Source organism: Nicotiana tabacum, chromosome 24, assembly GCF_000715075.1.
Source record: "Nicotiana tabacum cultivar K326 chromosome 24, ASM71507v2, whole genome shotgun sequence".
In the NCBI taxonomy this organism is placed as follows: Eukaryota; Viridiplantae; Streptophyta; class Magnoliopsida; order Solanales; family Solanaceae; genus Nicotiana; species Nicotiana tabacum.
The window spans coordinates 30833847-30857702 of record NC_134103.1 but is presented as its reverse complement, the minus strand read 5'-3'; the positions used below and the strand labels follow the sequence as shown (position 1 = coordinate 30857702).

Sequence of the window (23856 nt, the reverse complement as noted above, 5' to 3'; positions counted from 1 at the left end):
GCTGGGACAACCCATTATTTTGATGGGCCTTAAAATAGTTAGCTCAACCCCGCTAGCTCACCATTTTAAAAAAATTACAATACATATTTTCTTAAAATATAATTTTAAAGCTATAATACTCTATATATATATATATATATATATATATATATATATATATATTCACAAATCTATATATATATATATATTCACAAATCTAAAAACATACTTGTTGGATAGAAAGCTTTTTTGCGAAACTTAATGACTTTTGACATTGGTCTAATATATTACTATAAAAAATAAAAAAGGAGGATAATATTTCATTCATTAAAAGTCAATACACAACAAACTTGTAACGACCCGACCGGTGATTTTATTTTCCAAATCCATGTTCCCCTAATTAAGACTCTCTGTATGTGCTTTTACTGTTTTTTGACTTGCGGGGATGGTTGGTTTGGTGTTGGAATGGTTCAGATTGAAATCGAAATACGTAGTTCCATAATGGTAGCCTAAGATAGCCAAATTTGACTTGAGTCAATATTTTGAGTAAACGACCTCGGAAACGGGATTTGATGGTACCAATACTTCGTATCATGATTTTCGACTTGGGCGTATGTTCGCATCGAATTTCGGGCGGACCGGGAGTGTCTCATCAGTTATTGATAAAGGGTTAAAAGTGAATATTTTGAGTGTGTTTGTGTGTTATTTCGTGTGTGAGTTGCGGGAGTTCACATCGCTTTTGAAGTGAAAATATGCTCATTACGTGTTTCTTATGTGTAAGAACAAACTTGCGCAGAAAAGGATCAAATGGGAGAAAAAATGGTGAAAAAGAGCTGAAGAGAAAAGTCCCGGACAGCGAAGCGAGGTTCACTTCGCTAGACCGGGACCGAAGCAAAAGAAATCAGGAAAGTCCCGGACAAGGAAGCGAGGGTCACTTCTCCAGACCGAGACCGGGGAAGAAAAATTCAACTTTACCAATCCGAAATAGGAAAAGGAAAATCCGCCCCATACAGACCCTAGTCGCTACAAATACATCCTAAAATATGATTTTGAAGAGAGACACTACTTTGGAAGGAGAGAAGACTTTGGGGAGGCAAGAACACACTAGGAGCAAGAAGGAGAAGGACTCAACTTCAGGTTTTTCCCTCTTTCTTCCTCTATTTCTATTATTGGTTATGAATTCTAGTACTGTAGTTTTGCATACTATTATGAATAGCTAATTTGTTTTCTAGGGTTCTGATGCAACCTTTTGTAAGATAAATTCTTGTTATGTTTTTATATAATTGAGCCGTTGGATTTCTCTACTTGTTCAACTACGTGTTTATTGTTGTTGATTAAATGGTCATCAATTAACTGTGCCTATTTAGTGTGTACTACTCGAGAGAGAGTACGCATTTAGGTAGTTGTTGAACAATATCACTCCTAACGTACGTGAGAGATCAATACGGAGAGTTTAAAGACAGGATTAGAGATAACGAAACCTTGGTGCAATCGTAGTGAGCGGTGAATTAGTGTCAGTTAGTGTAGTTCAAGAGAATACATCTAGTAAATTATAGTAATTGCTTGAGAGAGAATTACGACACCCAAAGTCCTCACCATCGGTAGAGAATACTTAGGCAAAATTATAGGAGATGTGGCGGGAAGGATTCTGACAATTGGAGAAATCATAACTCTAGACTTCCTTAATCTTGTCTCCAATCCTTAGTATCTCTAGTTATTAATATACTACTTTAAGTTGTTAGTTAATTAGTTAGACATAAGAATCTTAATATTTATAACTTAGGAATTGTTCGAGCTTGTCTACTTAGTGATATTAAACAGTTGTAGCTAAGCCTTAGTTCTCTATGGGATTCGACTTCAGACTCTTAGATCGGATTATATTTGCAGCGACCGCTTATCCTTTTTAGGACTAGAGTTGGGCGTGATCAAATTTTGGTGCCATTGCCGGGGAACTAATGGTGTAGTTGTACATATTTCTAGGTTTCAAGTTTGAACTTTTATTTTATTTTCTAGTATTTGATTATTTTTTTTAGTTTTACTTGTTAATTCGAGAAACATGACATCGTGGAATTATGGGAGTTTTGATGTTGGTAATTCTACTGTTGATCTTCCTTGTATATATTGTGGAGGAAACTACCTGTGGCAAAATTGTCAAAATATTTCCGAGAGCGAGTTATGTGCACCAACTCAATCTTATGTATGAAATATCTGTGATAGGTGTGGTGGTCAAGATGGTTACTTTTATGGTTGTACTTATATTTCTTATCCTCCCCTAACCCCTTACTATGATGGTTCTACTTTTTCTTGTGAGGTTAACAGGAACAAAGAACCCGGGGATGACGACCTGAAAGAGATCAAGGATATGCTAAGATGCCTTGTGGAAAAAAAATAATGAGATACAACTGCGGATACAAAGACAAGATGCAACTATTCGCAACTTGGAGGCTCATTTGAGTTAACTAGTTGAAGCTTTTGATGCTCAACATGTTAATATTATGGATAGTAGCCAGGAGCAGTGTGCATTAGAGATTGAAATTAAGGTGTCAATAGAAGGGTCCAAAGTAGAACACCAACACTCTAACCAGCAAAAATTTGAGGATGCCAATGTTAAAGAAGTAATACTAGAGTCAACCAAGGATATTGAGGATACAAATTTAGTTGACTCTAGTATGATTGGTGTTGAGGATGTCGAAAATTTTGAAGTTCATGTATTTGAGCGCGTTGGACCTCATTCCAAACACTTCTCTATATTATGTTTGGATGGTGAAATGGGAATGGATCCTTACAAGCATACAAAGGAGACAACGGAATGGTTAGATGAGCCTTATATTCTGAAATTTTTGAAGTCGTCTAGGTAAGATGACACTCCTCAGCTGGAAGCCAAAAAATGCATAAAGAATCATTTAATTTTTGGATTACAAGAATTTGTACCTCCCCAAAAGTATAATCATAAGCTTGAAGCAAAACTTGGGGTTCAGTTCATAAACTCAAGGTGGAGGCAAAAAGTAATTTACGTCATGCTGCAACGTTAAATCAAGCTCTTATTCGGAGGCAACCCAGCTTTACTACTTTTTTTTATTTTTTTTTATTTTCTTTATTATTGTATTATTGTTATAGTGTTGTTTTTTATTTATCTAGGAGCATGGGAAGTAAGGCTATTGGAAAAAATCAAAAGCAAGTAAGATGGTTAGAACTAAGTGTGGGATGCCCGCACAAAGAACCAACTATGTGAGAAGTTTGAGTACCCCATGAGCGGCTAATACTTCGGTTTTTAGCCTACCATAGAGTTTTTTTACCCTCTTGTATTTATGGGTGTGCATTGAATAATGCACAATTTTAAGTGTGGGGTAAAGAGATTGTTTGGGTGTTCCTATGCTATTTTAGTTGTGTTATTTTATGTGTGTTGGAAAAAAAATCAAAAAAGTTATTAGGTAGAAATAATCCCTCTTGGTTTTTTTTACGGCCACGGTTCTTTTTTAAGGGATAACTCTTTAAACCGGGTAGTAATTTTTTTTGTAGGTAGAATTTTCAAAAAGTTGTGGACTTTTTCCGACGATAGACTTCGTAGACTGTTTTCTTGAGGGTTTAAAGTCCAAAGAAAAAAATAATTTTTGTTTTCTTTTTTCATTTTAAACTGATAATGGAATAGGGAGAACTTGAGTATCTATGCATTTTGACATGTTTTATATCGGCCCTTAGGTCTGGAGCATTTGAACTAAGTATTTTCTTCATGGTCTTTGTAATTACATGTCTTGAAAATATATGTGGCTTTCTTTTGACACCGAGGCTCATCTTTTGACTCTTTCCGTGTGCTTAAATTTTATGATGATTGTGCTAGTTGCTTTAACTTGAGAGTCGGGTCCGAGCCATCCTGAGTGAGTCTTGTGCATTGTATGATGTGAGATTTTGATGTATTATGTGCCATCCTTGCTAGTCTATAACTTACCCCGTGTGTGAGTCAAAGCGAAATGATTAAGTCTTATTAGTTTGGGAGGTGATATAGGCTTTCTTTGATTGACCATTTAGCATATTTGCCTACTAGTGCTAATATTATCCGTAGTCATCCCTTTTGATCATGTAGACCTTTTCTTTGGCAACCACATTACAAGCTGAACCCTCTTTGTTCTTCATCAAATCTTGTTAAACCTTTACCTCCGAAAGCCCTTAAGTAGCTAGAAGAGTAAAGAAATTGATTGGGTAGCTTTTGAGTGGAACCATAGAAAGGTCGACAAGGTACACTTGTAAGAAAAAAGTACTAGCCAAAAATACCAAATTAAGGAGAGTGAAAAAAAAATAGCATCTCCTATATCTTTGTCTGGGCTAGTAAGTATCTATATGTTGACGTGCTTAATGAAGAAAGGCCTAAATGTGTATGGTTTCATGGCAAGACATTGAAGTGGTCATGACAAGAAGGTGCTTGGAAGTGAAATGTTGTACTAAAGTGCTCAGGAGGGTTAGTCATTATTTTCTCAAATATATCATACTCGTCCCTTAGCCTACATTACAACCTATAAAGCCCTACTTGATTCTAGACTTTGCGAGCTTAAATTAGTGGAGACTTACACTAGGGGCAAGCCTATGGTTTGAGTTTTGGTGGCATAAGAGTTTCTTTGTGAGAGTGAGAAAAATTCTTTCGATTTGAGAGTCCTTAAATTATATTTGAACATATATTTGAGTGTGTGGACTATTTTCTCTCTATGGTTTGTTGGTGAGGGCACATGATTTGCAAAAGATTGGTAGAGACCTAGATTTTTGAGTAGGCACAAGGAGCGAGTCATAGTGTGAAATGCATTAGAGTCAAATTTTGAGGCAATGATGTTAGAAAGGGCCACATAAATATTTTAAATGATTTTGGCATGAGTTTAAAACTTGAGGAAAGGTATGAAGAGTGCATATGCTGGTTTCTAATCGTTGATATAAACTATTGTCATTGATGTGATGCTTGAATATGTTGTGAAAGATATTTCTTGCCTATGTGCTTACTTTTAAGTTGCTCGAGGACGAGCAAAAGTTGAAGTGTGGGGTGGTGATAAAGGGTTGAAAGTGCATGTTTTAAGTGTGTTTGTGTGTTATTTCGTGTGTGAGTTGCGGGAGTTCACATCGCTTTTGAAGTGAAAATATGATCATTACATTTTTCTTATGTGTTGCGCGGAAAAGGATCAAATGGGAGAAAAATTGGTGAAAAGAGCTGAAGAGAAAAGTCCCGGACATCGAAGCGAGGTTCACTTCGCCAGATAGGGACTGAAGCAGAAGAAATCAGGAAAGTCCCGGACAGCGAAGCGAGGGTCACTTCGCCAGACCGGCACTAAGGCAGAAAAATTCAACTTTTCCAATCCGAATTAGGAGAAGAAATTTCGGCCCAACCCAACCCTAAACCATATAAATATGAAAAGACACTACTTTGGAAGGACAGAAGACTTTGGGGAGGCAAGAACACGCTAGGAGCAAGAAGGAGAAAGATTCAACTTCACGTTTTTCCCTCTTTCTTCCTCTATTTCCATTATTGGTTATGAATTTTAATATTGTAGTTTTGCATACTATTATGAATAGCTAATTTTTTATCTAGGGTTTTGATGGAACCTTTTAGAGGATGAATTCTTGTTATGTTTTTATATAATTGAGCCGTTGGATTTCTCTACTTGTTCAACTACGTGTTTGTTGTTGTTGATTGAATGGCCATCAATTAACTGTGCCTATTTAGTGTGTACTGCTTGAGAGAGAGTACGTATTTAGGTAGTTGTTGAACAACATCACTCCTAACATATGTGAGAGATCATTACGGAGGGTTTAAAGGCGGGATTAGAGATAACGAAACCTTGGTGCGATCGTAGTGAGCGGTGAATTAGTTTCAGCTAGTGTAGTTCGAGAGAATATATCTAGTAAATTGTGGTAGTTGCTTGAGAGAGAATTACGACACCCGAAGTACTCACGATCGGTAGAGAATACTTAGGCGAAATTATAGGAGATGTGGCGGGAAAGGTTTTGACAATTGGGAAAATCATAACTCTAGACCTCCTTAATCTTGTCTTCAATCTTTAGTATCTCTAGTTATTAATATACTACTTTAAGTTGTTAGTTAATTAGTTAGACATAAGAATCTTAATATTTATAACTTAAGAATTGTTCGAGCTTGTCTACTTAGTGATAGTAAACGGTTGTAGCTAAATCTTAATTCTCTGTGGGATTCGACTCCGGACTCTTAGACCGAATTATATTTGCAGCGAACACTTAGTCCTTTTTATAAGGCATAGTTGGACGTGATCAGTTATTGTTGAAAGTTGGCATTTTGAAGAATTTAGAATTTCCTAAGTTTATATGGAAGTAGATTTTAGTGTTAATGATGTCTGTTTGGGATTTCGAGCCTTGGAATAGGTTCGTATCGTGATTTATGACTTGTACGCAAAATTTGGCATCATTTCGAGTTGTCTAAGTTTGATTCGACGCGTTCAGAGCTAGTTGAAGAAGTTTGAAGTTCATAAGTTGATTAATTTGGTTTTAGGGTAAAATTCTTAGTTTCGTTGTTATTTTATGTGTTCTAAGGTTTCGAGCAGATCTGTATTATATTTATGGACTTGTTGGTGCATTTGGACGGGGTCCCGGGTGCTTCGGGTGTGTTTCGGACCGCCCGGAGCTAAGTCCAAAATTACAGAATTTTTGGTTCTAGTTTCCTTCTTTGCGAATGCGGGGTTTCCTTCCAATTCACGATGAAGGAATGGGGCTGGGGAAATGTTGTTCTACACATTCGCGATAAGGAGCTCGCGATCGTGATGCTCTGGGCCACTGGCCATCGGGTTCACGTACACGGGTCGCGTTCGCATAGGAGAAATTAGGTTTGGGGAGTCAGTTGGTCAATTGCCCTTCGCGTTCGAGATGGTGGGGCCGCGTTCGCGAAGCTTTGGTCAGGCAAGCCTTCACGTTCGCAAGGCCTGCTTCGCATTCGCGAAGTGCATTTTCAGGGGCCTTGACATTTTACCTTCGCGATCGCGAAGAAGGGAGGTCTGAGCAGTACAACAACAACAACAAACCCAATATAATTCCACTAGTAGGGTCTGGGGAGGGTAGTGTGTACGCTGATCTTACCCCTACCCTGGGGTAGAGAGGTTGTTTCCGATAGACCTTCGGCTCCCTCCCTCCAAGAACTCCCCACCTTGCTCTTGGGGTGACTCGAACTCACAATCTCTTGGTTGGAAGTGGAGGATTCTCACCACTAGAGTAACCCACTCTTGTCATGAGGTTTGGGCAGTGTTTTGTTTTAAAGACGGGACTTAGGCTCATTTTGTTCATTTCTCTCAATATTTGGCCAATTTTAGAGCTCTTTGGAGAGGGTTTTTCACCTAGCACCCTGAGGTAAGTAATTTCTACATAATGTGAGTTTAATACATATATTATGGCTATATTTTAACATGTAAATTGTGAAAAATTTAGGATTTTTGTTGAAAAACCTAGGTTTTGGTAAAAATGGGACTAGACCACAAAAATGATTATGGAATTGAGTAGAAATTATATATTGATGTTCGTGAGGTTATGGGTAACATTTATTTATGAAAATTTCTGGAATCCGGACATGTGGGCCCAAGGGTGAATTTAGGAATCTTCCAAATTTGGTTGGGTAATTAGTCTAATAGTTAAATTATAAACTTTTGAGCATATATTGATTAGTTTATACGAGTCGTTTGGGGAGTTATAGTGGGGTTAAAGAGCCGGTAAGTGAACTTGAAAGCGAGGTAAGTCTCTTGCCTAACCTTGTAAGATGGAATTTATCCCCTTAGGTGTATGAATTGTTATCTGCTACTTGTTGTGAGACCTACGTACGTATGAGGTGACGAGAGTCCATCCGTAGCTATATTTATGTTATGTCCGGGTAGACTTAGATTCACATCATGCCTTAATTGTGCTATTTGTATTTGATTTCCTTAATTTTTGACTGAGATTGAGGTTAGAATAAAGTATTGATTGAGCCTCTTACTTTGAAAAAATTATGAAATATTTGATGAACTATAGATCCGTGTCTTCTCGACTCGCATGTACTTCCACGAGCGAGGTAGTTTCTCTACTCTTATGGGATCGGGTCGTTCGCCTCGACAGTATGGTAACACTATTCATATGGGATCGGGCCATTCGCCTCGGCGGTACTGTGTTTCACTATTCTTATGGGATCGGGTCGTTAGCCCCGGCGGTACTGTGTATCACATTTTGATATCAGTTGAGTTCGTGCCTTCGAGGCCGGTTATGACATTTTAGTGACTTTATGTAGACCCGTGTTGGATATTTACTATTAATGTTTTATCTGTTTCGTTGCTACCTGTTGTACATCCTCCATGTCGACTTTATGTATTTTATTACTGTTTGACCACTAGTAAGTGTCAAGTCGACCCCTTGTCACTACTTCTTTGAGTTTAAACTAGATACTTACTTGGGTACGCGTTGTTTTACGTACTCACACTATACTTTTGCACTGATTATGCAGGTACTTCCAGTGGTCACACGGGCGGGTGGATGCACTTTCACAGAGACTTAGCGATGAGCTGCTTGCCTTGCTTCGATCTGCAGCACCGGAGTCTCCTTCTACATTATTTATTGATTCTGTCTATGTTACTTCAAACAATAGTTATAATAATTTTGTTTATTCCCTAGATTGCTCATGCACTTATGGCACCGGATTTTGGAGGCTATTAGCGGTTATAAATCGTTGTATTTATTATTACTATCAGTGTGGTTTAAGTAATATTCACACTTAATATTTATTTTGGGAAGGAAGTATGCACGGTTGTATGATATTTTTACTTTTATTCGGTATATTTAAGGAAATTCTATTTTGAAAAGCTAAAAAGGGATAATTAAATTGGAGGAATGTATTAGCTTGCCTAATGGCAATGTTGGGTGCCATCGCGACCTATTATAGGTTCTGGGTCGTGACAAAACTACTCAAAAATATTCTCAAGGTACTCATGACATATCCAACACTAACAAATCATCTTCATCAAGCAAATTTGAATCCTCTTGTGAGATAAATATATCTTAATATCTTCATTTTCATCTAAATGTATAGTTAGTTAAATATTAAAAAATAACTAAAATTTTAAGAACAAAAATAGTTTAAATGCACATAAAAAATATACCAGTTTGAGATTAGATTACTCTTCTTGTTCTTTTTCCCCCCCTATATTTTGTTAATATTTTTAGTTAAATATATTTATTAAGACCACGGGCTGGCCTAGCCCAACCTCGGTCAAGCCTCATGGACCACGAGTGTGATGACCCAAAATGTCATCTTTAAATTTAATAATTAATTATGTATTTTAAGACCTCAAAAAGTACTTTTATCATTCCTCGACTTGCGTGCGTAATACATAAAATTTTATGAAAAGTTTTTATATGAAAAATGGATTAAAATGTGGATTAGAGCTTTAAAACTCAATTGAGTTGACTTTGGTCAACATTTTGAGCAAACGGACCCGGATCAGTGTTTTGATAGTTCCGGTAGGTCCGTATCGTGATTTAGGAGTTGGGTGTATGCCCGGAATCAAATTCCGAAGTCCCTAGCCCGAGATATGGAATTTTGATGAAACAATTAAAAAGTTTAAGTTTAAATAGTGACCGGATGTCGAATTATATGCAAACAACCCCGGAATAGAATTTTGATGATTCCAATAGCTCCGTATGGTAATTTTGGACTTAGGAGCGTGATTGAAAGTTCGTAGTGAAATTTGGGCTTGAAATGGCTAAAACAAGAATTTAAGTTTGAAAGTTTGACCTGGGAGTTGACTTTTTGATACCGGAGTCGGAATATAGTTTCGAAAATTTTTATAGCTCCGTTATGTTATTTATGACTTGTGTGCAAAATTTGAGGTCAATCAGAGTTGATTTGATAGGTTTTGACATCGAATGTAGAAGTTAGAAATTTTAAGTTTCATTAAGCTTGAATTGGAGCATAATTCGTGGTTTTAGCATCATTTTTATGTGATTTGAGGTTTCAAATAAGTTCGTATGATGTTGTAGGACTTGTTGGTATATTTGGTTGAGGTCTCGAGGGTCTCGGGTGGATTCCGGGTGGTTAACGGATCGAATTTGGAATTTGAAGAAGAGTTGAGGCAGCTGATATCTGGTGTGATCGCGGGTGCGAAGCCGCGGATGCGAAAAATCCATCGTGGGTGCGAAGCCGCGGGTGCGAAAAATCCATCGCGGGTGCGAATCCGTAGGTGCAAAAAATCCATCGCGGGTGCGAATCCGCAGGTGCGAAAAATTCATCGCGGGTGCGAATCCGCAGGTGCGAAAAATCCATCGAGGGTGCGAAGCCACGGATGCGAAAAATTTTGCCGCGGGCGCGATGATCGCTGGGCAGTGAGTGTTTAAAGCGGGGATTTGAGCATTTTTGCTCATTTCTTCATTCTTGGATGATCTTGGGAGCTTCTTGAGAGGAGAATTCACCTAGCAACTTAGAGGTAAGTTAATTCACACCTATTGCAAGTTAAATACATGATTTATATATGGATTTAGACATGTAAATTTGTAGAAATTTGGAGTTTTGAAGAAAAACCTAGAAATTGGTATTTTTGATTTTCACCACGGAAATGGTTATGGAATTAGGTAGAAATTATATATTCAAGTTCTTGAGATTATGGTAACGTTTTCATCCAAAAATTTTCAAAATCCGAGCACGTGGGCCTGGGGTGAATTTTAAGAATTTTACCATTTTGGATAGGGTAATTTATTTAATAGATAAATTTCGAATTTATTGAACATATATTAATTATTTTATATAACTTTTGGATAGTTTCGGATTTTTCGGCATCGAATCGAGAATTTTACACGACGCGATAATTGGAAAGTGGACCTTGAGACGAGATAAGTCTCTTGTCTAATCTTGTGAGGGAGAAATTACCCCATAAGGATTAAATTGAATAATTATTGATAATTGCGGGGGCTACGTACGCACGAGGTGACGAGAGTCCGTGCGTAGCTACTATTAATGCTAAAGTCCGGGTAGTTTAGGACTCAAAGCATGAATTACTTGTGTAAATTATATTCTTTGTTTAATTAATATTAATTGATATCCGAGTAGTTTAGTACTCAAAGCATGAATTACTTGTGTAAATTGTATTCCTTGTTTATAATGAATTGTTAGATCACAATATTAAAGGATGGAAAAATTTATATGTTTGATTTTCTGTTTAAAATTAATTAATTATTAAAAGAAATTATTCTTCCTCCTGAATTTATCTCATAATAAATATATTCTCCTTCCGGAGATACATAAGAAAATATCCTCCTTTCTTGTGGAGCGGGCCGAACGCCTCGGCAGGATAGATGCATCTATGGATCGCGCCGCACGTCCCTCGGCAGTGTACACGACACTCTGGATCGGGCCGTACGTCCTCGGCAGAAATCGTGCTTAATAATATTAATAATTACATGATACTTTAATAATTTATTTCAGTTTGCGAAGCTAATTGATAAATTGATGAAAACAAATCTTGGAATTTAATTAATATATTGAGAATTGTTGCATTTGAAGAAATTTGATTATTTTCGTTGATTTAATAAATTATTTTAAACTCTGTAAATCATACTGATTTAAATATCCTAGTTGTATTTTAATTATTATTATTATTGACCCATAGTGAGTGTCAAAGTCGGCCATCTCGTCTCTACCACTTCAAGATTAGGCTTGATACTTACTGGGTACACGTTGTTCACGTACTCATACTACACTTGCTGCACTTTTTGTGCAGGAACTGAGGCAAGTACTAGTGGGGGACCTATCATCTTGCACCCACGTTATCCAGGGGCATAATGGTGAGCTGTTTCTCTGATCCGTTCTGCAGCTACTAGTGTCTCTCTTTGTATTTTTTTTTTATTCTGTCTATTTTTATTTCAGACAGTATTTGAGATTTTGTATAATCTACTAGATGCTCATACACTTGTGACACCAGGTCTTGGCACACACATTGGTAGAGTTTGGGTTTTAATATATTTTTTTGGTTTTAAATTTTATCAATGTATGCTTAATTTATCAGTTGGCTTGCCTAGCTGTAGTGTTGGGCGTCATCACGACTTATAGGTGAAATTGGGTCGTGACAATGAGCTTACTTGGGTCGGGCTTAAAAGCCTCATTATTAAATGGGTTCCCAAAAATCTTAGCTCGATACTATTAAATCACGAGTTTGATTGGGCGGTCCAGCGGGCCAAACCCATATTGACGGCTCTATGAACAAGGATAACGTAGCCATATCAAACTTTGGCATGGGAATTTTAGGTTATTTTGTTTCTTTTAATTCATTCCTTTCTTTGGCACATTGGAAATTTAAATTAAAGAATTGTTTTTTAAAATTTCTCATAAGCCACCTTCCTTTGAAGATACATGTTGCACTTATAAATATGATAAATTACATTAAACACTCATATGCAGTTATTCCATTGTACTTTAAAATCAAATATATTTTGTATCACCTATCCCATTAAAATCCTAGATAAATATAATAATAGTATCCCTATTTTAAAAAGTGTTCAAACCCCTTGTATTTGGAAATCCTTTACAAAAGAACTTCATCTAACCAAATAAATTTAAAATAATTTTAAATTAAATATTTAATAAGAAAAATAAAAGTAAAAAAACATTCATACTTATATCTTTTTAAAATACATATAGCTTACATGTATAAATTGCAAAAAAAAAAAATCCTAGTAAGTAGAGTGTATCTTATTATATAAGTTTTTTTCATTTACTATTTAAAACTAATTTTCAAAGATACATGTTTCAAAATATATATTTTCCTTTTAATCAAAATATATAAATAGATATTTTGAACAAAAATATTTATCCTTTCAAATAAGGCTCAAAGGCATTGGAATTTGAAGGATAAAATAAATTATTGTGCTTTGGTGTTAGAATTCTTTTGCATTAAAAAATATAATTCGATATTAGTTATTTTTTAAAATATTTTTATAAGATAAATTATTAGGATTTTTTATCTAGTTCAAATAAGGAACGATTTAATAAGTAAAAGTTTAGATAATGTTAAAGTCCTAAAATTTAAGAAAGTTACTTATATTACAGTCCATAATAAAATATGTTTTGAAAGGCGAATAAAATTTTATTAAAAACTTTCGTGCTTTTAGTATAATACTAGTATTAGGATACACGCTTTGCGCATGTACTTATATCATTGGATAAATAAATTTTAAAAATTACATATGTATTATTAGATAATTTGTTTGAGTTATAACATAAAATTTAAGATTTTTTTATAATAATAAATGTAATTCCCATTTAGTTAGCTTAACAAATGAGGAAATTTTATTTAGATGTCTTATTGTGATTTATCCGGACTTATGTCAAAACTTATAAAAATTGTTATTACTTATGTGACCTAATACTGAAAATAAAATATAAAAATATTTTTATCACAATTATTTAAAGATTTGTCAGATAACACAAATTAAAAATTAACTTTTTGGGTCTTTTAAAAATTTGCGAATGAAAAAGTTGGCATTATACTTTCTAAAAATTTGATAGTGACAATGTAAAATTTAAAGTATGAGTAATATTAAACTAATATTTTACAACAAAAAAATTTAGTATAAGAATTATAGCGAGACGTTTTCATTTGTGGGACTTAATGCAAGAAAGAAATAAATGACAACTCATTTATAATCTAGATGTCTTTTACAATTTTACCGTATTGCTTCAATTTGTATTTTTATCGATTTGAATCTTAATTTTATACTATAATTGATTTTGCTATATTTTATGATATATTTCACCGTCGATACTCTTCTTACAAAAATAAATTTTATGTACTTTAAGTGTTTTGTCAGTTTAACAAATATTTTTTCTTATATGATAAATTTGTAAAATAATTGAATTGGATTCATTTGCTAATTAGTTACTTCAATGACTTAATTATTTGTTCTCAACATTAAAAAAATAACTTAGTTTTTATTAATTTAAATTCTAAATATTAGCTCATTCTAATTTTTAAATATTTGACAATAATTATAATTTTTCCAATAAGAATTCGATTTTTCATATAGTAAGAAAAATCATATGTTTTGAATCTTTATGTTTTCAGAATTCATTGTGTGTTTGACTCCTACAGAATTTGCTAACCCACGTTTTGCATAATAAAAAAACGTATAGGAATAGTTCAATACAACTCTAATATTTATGGGCTTTAAATAAGGAAATCTTAAAAGTTTTAATCTATTTTAAAGTCCCTTCCTACCTAGTTCAATAAGGAAAAATTTAATAAAAGACTTTTAGTTGATTTTAAAGTCCTAAAATTAAAAAAATAATTAAATGACTATTTTGTCTATTTTAAAGGACAAAAAATGTGAATGACATTTTACTAAGAATTTTCATGTTTTTAGTATATATGGTGTTTGGATTGGCTTAAAAATTGGTCAAATCAGCTTAAAAATACTTTTTAGTTTGTTTATGTGTTTGACAAACACCAAAGGTGCTTAAAAGTCAAAGTGATTTTAAGCCAAAACAAGACAAAAGTAATAAGTTAGGGTTGCTTTTTAGCTTAACAACTTCTTTTGTTTGACCAAGTAATTTATCCATTTATCCCTTACACTTCTTAATAACCACAAAATGCCATTCCCTCAAAAGCACTAATCCACCTCCTTTCTTTTCCTCCTCTCCGCCAGGTTTGTATATTTGTTACTATTTCTTTTCCAACAACTAGGAACTTTGCTTTGTTCTACAGAATTCCCTTGTTGCTGGTCATATACAAATTACATTTAACAAAAATAAAAGACTGGGTGTGTGGTATTTGGCAGAAATGATGAACTTTGCTTTGTTTATTTGATATTCTTCACACATGAGTCTTTTTATTCTTCATATACTTGAGTCTTTCTAAGTACATGATACTTGGCATGGTCTTTAGTGAAGTAAAATCCTTTTAAGAAGACGATAAACCAAATTTGTTAACTACGAATAGTAGTAGATGGATATCCTGCTAACAACAAAAAAGTCCAATTACATATCTTACAAAAGCAAGGTTAAACGCCTAAATTCTCTTGGATTTTCATATTATTTAAATAAATAATTTCTATATTTATTAAAATAATCTTATCTAATTAATTAATAAATTTAAGACACAAGTTTAGTTGTATTTGGTTTAATTTAGAATTAAAAATATTACAATAATAAGTTCACTTGGTGCTTAAAAGCTACTTGGATAGATATAGATATAAGATATTGATATGGATATAGATAGATTTAGATATAGATATAAATACTTGTGTAAAATTTAAAAGTATAAGGGTTATAACTGTTTTATTTTAAAATACAAGGGTGTACCCGCAATTGACTCAAAATACAAGAGTGTATACCCTAGAAAATTTCACAGCCTCATTCTCTGTTTCTCTCGCCGAATGTTTCCCCAAATTTTCTTCTGCTAATCAGCCACTGCTCGAATACTTTGTTACCGGTAAGTATTCCTTTTTCTTCTTTTCTTTTCAGAATTTTCCCATACGCACCTTCGTACTTTTATTTTTTATTTTTGGTTCATCTTGTGCTCTCATCTATCAGAGATTTCTATACTTCTTTTTGTTTGTGTTTGATAGTATTTTTTTTGAGCATTGATTTTTTTCCTGTGAAGACGATGAAATTAGGGTTTTGGTTTATTTAAATAGTTGTATGCACCCTCTTTCTTATTCTAGGGTTTTGTTCATAATTTTCCAATAATCTTAATCTTTGCGTTACTGATCCTTTTGTTTTCGAACGGAACGAGCCCTTAGTGTGTTTGGTTTGTTAAGGTTAAGTAGTTTACAAGCTAATGCTATCCCTAAAAGATTTGAAAATTGTAATTTTAGTTTTTTTTTAAAAGATTTATAAGAAATTTGTCATCCTTAATTTATCTAGACAATATGTAACGTGTATTTTCAAGCATGTGTCTTAATATTTGCGCCTTCTGAATTGAATTAGTTTATCCTATACAGATAGCTGCTGACCCTGTTAAAACAGATGAACAGCTAAAGGAGAATGAATAAGTAGCTTTAAAACTCGTCATTATAAATGCACTCTTTTTGAAAACAGATGCTCAATTATATCTTCTTGTGTAGTAGGAGCAATTTTTTAGCCTTTTTCTCAAGTCATAGTAATCAGTTATCAGAAAATAAAATGTACATAGTTTATCAACCAGTGTAGTGTTGTGAAGAGCGTGAAGCGAGGAATAGTGACAAGCCCCTTTTCGCTTAAAGTGTGAAGCAAGAAGCAAAGCGCTCGCTTTTTTGAAGTGAAGCGGAGCTAAAAAAATAATAAAATAAATACTGCATATCTTCTTTTGGTGCCATTAAAAGAACAACTAAAGAATCTGCACACAAAAAATTTTTGCAGTAAGAACAAAAGATGAAGAACTGAAGAAAAACAATTTGTGGCATCATTTCGCTGCAATTTTAAGGACCGAAAGTTTGAAATGAAAATAAAGAAGAAGAAGAGGGAAAAATAATTTGGCAGCATTTTGCCGCTATTTTAAGCGCTGAAACAGTGAAACGAAAAGACGACGAAGAAGAAGAGGAAATCACATACCTGAGCTTGAACTTGATGAACTTGAACTTGGAAAGTGCTGAAAATGGAAACCCTAGTTGCTGCTTTGCTTTGCTGCTCGATAATGTTTTGAAAAAAAGACACATCATTTTTATTTTTAACGTGGGCAGTCACTTTAAAGACTGAAGCGCTCGCTTCAGTCGCTTCTCGCTTCAGTCGTGCTTCTTGCTTTTTTGGCAGAAGCGCACGCTCAACTTATCTGTCACGCTTCACAACATAGAAGCGACACTGTGGCCGCCTCCCTTTGCGCTTTAAGCGCTGAAGCGAGCGCTTTTCACAACATTGTTATCAACCAAATACAATATTTAGGTATGTGAAATAGAGAAGAAAATTCTTGAGGAGAATGGAGATAGTGAAGAAAGCCTCAACTACAACAAATATGAAGAGGTCTTATACTTCTCAAATGTCGCGACCCAAAATTCTACCTTAGGCCGTGATGGCGCCTAGCTGTACTTGCTAAGCAAATCAACTCATAATCCACAAAAATATAGCCAGATTCCTTTAATTAACATAGTCATATAATAAATAAAGACAGTGATAGTCCCAAAACAGTAAAAAAATTTGATACAGTCATAATACGGCCTTAAACGCGGCCAATGCAGTACAACCTCCAAGACTAGGTGGCACAAGTACACGAGCAAGTACTGAATAAGTACAAGTGTGAATACATGAACAAAGCTGTCTGAAATAATAAAATCGATAGAAAATGGTTAAGAACAGAGACTAGTGCATTGCAAAATGAATCCATGGAGTGCAACTCACCTTAAGTCTCCGTACGAACACCTATGCTCAATCAAAAAGCTATGCTAGCACCTACCTTAGGATCTGCACAAAAAGATATGCAGAAGTGTATTATGAGTACATTACAATAGGTACCCAATAAGTATCAAGTCAAATCTCGAAGAATTAGTGACGAGGCTACAGACATCAAGTTACTTACAACATAGATATAAATAACAGAGCTTTGAATTGAAATAACCAGTGATCTCATGAATAACAAGAATCGAAGATATCAACAGTTGAAAGGCATAAAACATGTTTTTCAATTCAAGAAATAATCATAACGCTGCTCAGCTATAGCATTTAAAGATGACATACTTCAATCAGAGGAGTCGAGGCTCCCAACTAGCATATATAGATGTCATGTAACAATTAGCATCTAAATGAATGCTTCTAAACGAGTCGAGAATATCTATGCATGCTCAAACCGGTATAAGATCCATGTACCACGATACACAATCCATGTATCACCATATCCCGATACAAAATCCATGCATCGATCCGATACACAATCCATGTGTCATCCACGCTCACAGGACCCAAAGTAACATGGGTAATCACCAGACTCTAGAGGAGCGGATCCTTATCCAAGCGCAAAAAGGAGCTTGATAGCTCGCATATAATCAAATATCCGGTCATCGTGTCATGTGTGTCATAACTGTATTTCTTCTGCACGCGTTATCTTTCGTGCCAAAATTCTCAATTCAAATCAAGTATCCATATACTAAATGTATGCATATGCTCAAGAGTTATGGATGAAAGATGTACAAGGATTTAATAAAAATCATATGGATATGCGCTCATGGAATTTCTATGTGACTACGGATGATTCAAGCAATTCAACATATCAAGAATAAGTTCCCATGCCTTCATAAATAATCATAAACTTAGGCATGGTCTCTAACATGAATAAGAGAGCGGACATAGTCATCTAAGCAGTCAAATCATGAATCAAGATGAGCACATAATCAAAACAAGGCATAAAGTATCCCAATTTTATCCCGGTCATGATGTAAACTTGGTAAGTGCATATACGCTCGCCACCCCATATATACACCATCCCTAATACCTTAAATACATAACAGTCGAATCAAATCCTAGAGGTTTCCCTCTTAACAATGTTAGCCAAGAGACTTACCTTCACATGGTAGTCTTCAACCTTTCAAAATAGCCTTCCCCTCAAATCAACCTTCGAACGAGTCGAATCTAGTCAAATGCAACTCAATAACGTCAAACAAAGCTATAGAAATCAATTCCAAACAATAAAGTTTGAATTTTTAATCAAATTTTCAAAAGTCAACAAAAATCAAATCTGGGCCTACATAGTCAAAATCTGAGTCAAGGGGTAGATCCCGACTACCCATAACCCTATGAGTCCAAATATATAATTAGATTCCAAAATTGAGTCCAAATCGTCTTTCAAATTTCCAAAATGCACCCTCTTAAGTTGTAGACAAAAACCTCAAATTTTACTTTTAAAAATTCATGTTTTAGGTGTAGAAATCGATGGGGAATTAAGATATAATGTTAAATCCAAGTGAAAATTGCTTGCCTCCAATGGTGTAGTGAAATTGCTCTTCAAAATCTCTCTCTCGAAGTCTAGAGCTCAAAATATGAAAATGTGGTTAAAAGTCTCGAAATCACAACTTAAATATTTTGCCAAGTGAATGTGTATCACGATCACGACACACCCTTCGCTATCGCGAAGGCCAAAACCCCCCAGCCGCTGCTCCTTTTCATGAACGCAAAGTCCCCCCTCGCAAACGTGACGCCCGCCCAGCTGAGCCTACGCGAACGCAAAGGCAGTCCACCTTTCGAACACCAGGCTTCTGCAAACGAGACCCCATGCACGTGAACGCGAAGCACCTGCCCCAGGGGTGGATCCACGTGGAGGGGTATGGGGCACGTACCCCTCTATAGGCTATGTATTGCACTGATATTCTTTTGGTAAAATACTTGAATTTTCACGAGGGAACCCATGCTCAAAAGAGCACTTGATGCAGCGGTGATTGAGCCACCGTCCCTTTGCCCTCTAGGTCTAGGGATCGAATCCACGCCCTACCTTTCAATTATGAAAGCCATTTTTCTAATTTTTTTCTTAGTTTTCTATGCATGATCTTTCTTTTTTTTTTTTTTTGTTTCAATTGAAATTCTATGCCCTATCTTTCGTTTCTGTTTCTTTGTTCCCCTTCGTTCTTCTCTTTTTGGTTCGCTCTTTTACCTGTCTTTTGATTAAATTTTCGTTTTTCTGTTTTTTTTTTCACCCCATTCTTTTTTATTCATTCTTTTTTGGTTCAATATTTAGGTTTAGAACTCTTAAAAAGCAAAAAGTCCGAGTTTAATTTTTTCAATTTCAAGCTTCCTCTTTCTTCTTTTTCATTCTCTTTTTGAATAGTCATTTAGTTTTACTATATAAAGCTAAGTATTGAACTATAAATAATGATGCTATGATATTGTTCTCCAAGTTAGGAAAACTATTCATGGATATTTATGAATGGAATGATACGTTTTTGTAATAATAATATTGATTGTAGTTTACTTGTCAAGCTATTGTCATGGCAAAATTTTAGAGAATCAAATCAACTAGTAGTGCACCCATTCTCATAAAATTATGGATATGCCTCTTCCTGCCCCCGGACCACTATGTGAACGCGTTCCCCGAGTCGCGAACTCAAAGAACAAACCATCTGCCGGCCACCCTCAGCAATCGTGAAGAAGCAAGCAACCTGCCCCGGAAAACCATTAGTTCTAAAAAGAGGGGAAATGGTCTGAAGCCACCCCGAATCACACCCAGCCCTTCGGGACCCCATCCAATCATGCCAACAAATTCCAATACCTAATCCAAACTTGTTCAAGAGCTCGAAACAATGCGAATTACATCAAAACAAGAATCGGCAATCAAAATCCTTTTCTTAAGTTCATGAACTTCCAACTTAACCAAGCGTCCGATTCAAGTCTCACCAATCCGAATTCTAACCAAATTTTGCACACAAGTTCCAAATAACATAACAAACCTATACCAAGTTACGAAACAACACTCCGATTCCGATATCATCAAAGTCAACCCCCGGTCAAACCTATGAACTCTCCAAACCTATAAATTGCCAACTTCGGCAAATAGAGCCAAAACATCCTAGGAACCTCCAAACCCAATTCCAAACATATGCCTAAGTCCAAAATCACTATACGAATCTATTGGACTGATCAAAATACCAATCCGAGGTCGTCTACTCAAAAGTCAAACCTTGGTCAACTGTTACAACTTAAGCTTCCAAATTGAGACTAAGTGTTCGATTCACTCTCAAACCTTCCTGAAGCCAAACCAACCACCCCGCAAGTCACAAAACCACAAACACAGGCGGAAAGCATCAAATAGGGAATCAGGGCTCAAATAAACAAAATGACTGGCTGGGTCGTTATAACAAAACAATTTTAACTAAGTTAGGACTACTTGAGAATCATTTCTATTTTCTTTCCAGAGTACTAATTATTGAACCACATCTAAATTGTTACCACTTATATTAGGCAGAACAGCAAGAATGCCTCAACTCAAGCACAAAATTTGTTGAAAATAAGACCAGCAAGTTCATCATGTCCTCGTCTTTAATTCATAATTGAGATAGGCCTTTGTAGCTGATGATCTGAAGTAAACAGTGAGGCACAGACCCAAAAGGTGAAACTCAGGACCTGAAGTAAGAATCCATTGCAATGCTCTTGCGACAAAATTAATGCCTGACAGTTATTTCTCATCAATATAAAGATCCTACCTAATGTTACTGCCGATTTTAATATATGCTTTCGTAATTTTCTTCCAGAAACTTTAGCCCACTAGGATAAACTTGTCTGCTTTCCTTGCTTCACTTCTTTGTCACACACTATGTTCTCTATTATCTTTCAATAAACATTGAAGGCGTGCAAACTGCAAAGATCACATAGCCTTTATGTTCCTATTGATATGAATATCGGCCTTTTTTTTTTTTTTTTTTCAAAGTTTAGACCACTGGTCTAAAGATAATACTGATTTGAATATCTGCATTGATAATTTTGTTCCCACTCGGCCAAATTTGTTGCCGAAGAATTCATATTCTTTAGATGTATGTCTAATGCCTTTGTTTCAATTGATGCAGGATGGATAGGGTTTGCATCTATATTGCTTACAATGGAAAATGGACTACAGATAACAAGTATTTGTATCATGAGATCAAATTAATTCTTGTGAATGATGGAATAACATTTGAAGATCTTGTCGAAAAGATTTTTCAGGTCCTAAAACTGAAAAGGGGCGAGGTTCAACCAACTATTTGGTTTGACACGAATCTAGAAACAAGCAAAGGGATGCTAGTGACAAACGACGAGGAAGTTACTACTTGCATCTACTTGCTGAAAAATGATCCAAATTTCAAGACTTCCCGTTTCATTGTTGATATTGCGGAAAGGAATTCTTTGTCAGCAAGGTATTCAAAAACTGAAGAAGTCAATATTGTACAACACGAGGAAATGCAGATTGACAGAGATGAGGCATTGATACCGGTTGAGCCAATAACGGAGTTTGAATCTCTGGCAACAAAAGAAAAATCTGTGGACACGGTACAATCGACACATGGTATGAAACTAAGAAAAAGGTCCCTACCCAGAAAAGTAATAAAAAAAAGAAAAAGGTCGAGGAGTAAAAGATACGATATGCCATCTGTGGTTTTGAGAGGAAATGCTTCATTGGATGAAATAGCTGTGGGATCGCTGTTTGAGAACAAAGAAAGTTTGAAGAAATGTTTCACAAATAGTGCAATTAAATACCACTTCAAATTCAAGACCGTCAGATCGACCAAAAAAAGGTATTACCTGAAGTGTTACGATGACAACTGCAGTTGGTATTTGCATGCTTCACGGGTCCGTGATTCTGCATTATTCAAGATTTCGAAGTATGTAGAAGACCATAGTTGCTCTGCTGATGTGCTTCAGCCTGACCAACAACGGCACGCAACATCAAGGGTCATATCCGATTACATCCGTGAGCTTCTACCTGAATATGAAACAGAGATGACACCAAATTTTGTGAAGGAAGAAATGAGAAAGAGATTTGGGCTGAACATTAGTTACCACAAAGCATGGCGATCAATACAATTAGCTTTTGGTGTGACAAAAGGAAGTCCAGAACAGAACAATGAATTGCTTCCCTCTGACTCCGAACAGAACAATGAATTGCTTATGTCTGAACCATACAAGGAATTGCTTCCCTCTGAACCAAAACAGAACAATGAGTTGCTTATGTCTGAACCAGAACAGAACAACGACTTGCTTCCGTCTGAACCAGAACAGAACAACGACTTGCTTATGTATGAACCAGAACGCAACAATGAATTGCTTCCGTCTGAACCAGAACAGAACAGCGAATTGCTTATGTCTGAACCAGAACAGGAAATTGAGTTGCTTCCGTCTGAACCAGAACAGAAGAATGACTCGCTGATGTCTGAACCAGAACGCTACAATGAATTGCTTCCATCTGAACCAGAACAGAAAATTGAGTTGCTTCCGTCTGAACTAGAACAGAACAATGAATTGCTTGTGTCTATACCAGAACAGAACAATGAGTTGCTACCATCTGAACCAGAACAGAACGATGCATTGCTTCCGTCTGAAGCACTACAGAACAACGAATTTATTCCGTCTGAAGAAAGAAACCCAGGAAGGGATGATCAGGCCGTATTAGCATAGGTTCTAACAGAAGTGTAGAGCGCCATGTACTGTTCTCCAAACCTGGACAACTGAATGCTGCTATTGGTCTTCATGCCAGCTTTACTCTGGACTCTAAAAATATATATCGTAGTTATTCTGGCACTACCTACTCTAAGATTTAACTGTTGTACAAAGGAAGTCTGGTCAGTTTCATTTTATTAGGTTTACTATGTTTCCTTTTTAATATTGTAGTTTGACAGAATATATTTCTGGCGCATGCGTTTTTTCCCCCCTGCTTTAGATGTAGATATTATTTTGGCGTTTTTCTATTTTTTTTCGAGATTAATGTTACTACTATTATTTATGCTATGATCTTTGTTTTCCTTAAATTCCAAGTTGCATACAGCTATTCGTAGTATCGAAAATCAAGTTAATTGAAGTCCCACCAGGGGAAGAAAAGATGTAAGAAACATAGAGTACAAGTTAATTGCGGATTCTTTGGCTTCTCTCGCCTGCTTTATTGCCTCTGACTAATCAGAACAGAATAATATTTTTCATCTTTCATCTTTCTCCCTTTTAATTTTGTGGAAAAGATTGAAGCTAGAATTTATGTGTATTGATTATTGAAACTGAGAAGCGTTCTCATATCAGAAAGCTGCGTATAGTAGTAAATTTACACCATTGTTTTCTGACTCATATCAGAAAGCTGTGTGAAGTTGCAATTTTACACCATTGTTTTCTGAATTGAAGGGTGATTGACACTTGTGTTAAGGATAAACTGTCTACATCACACCCCTTTAGGGTACGGTCCTTCCCTGAACTCTGCGTGATGCTTTGTGCACTGAGATGTTCCTTTTTGTTTTGTGAAT

The 23856-nt window shown here is 35.5% G+C and overlaps 1 protein-coding gene across 1 annotated transcript; it reads left to right on the top strand.

The window, feature by feature from the left end:
* The first annotated feature begins 15285 nt into the window (after positions 1-15285).
* LOC107815626 (uncharacterized) lies at positions 15286-23356 on the top strand. Its single transcript, XM_016641244.2, has 2 exons — positions 15286-15416; positions 21442-23356. The coding sequence occupies exon 2, from the start codon at positions 21443-21445 to the stop codon at positions 23024-23026; it is 1584 nt and encodes a 527-aa protein (XP_016496730.1). The 5' UTR covers positions 15286-15416; position 21442; the 3' UTR covers positions 23027-23356.
* Positions 23357-23856: the final 500 nt, after the last annotated feature.

What these genes read in the sequence shown, in the direction of transcription:
- LOC107815626 (XM_016641244.2), top strand. Translation starts at nt 21,443, where the DNA reads ATGGATAGGGTTTGCATCTATATTGCTTACAATGGAAAATGGACTACA.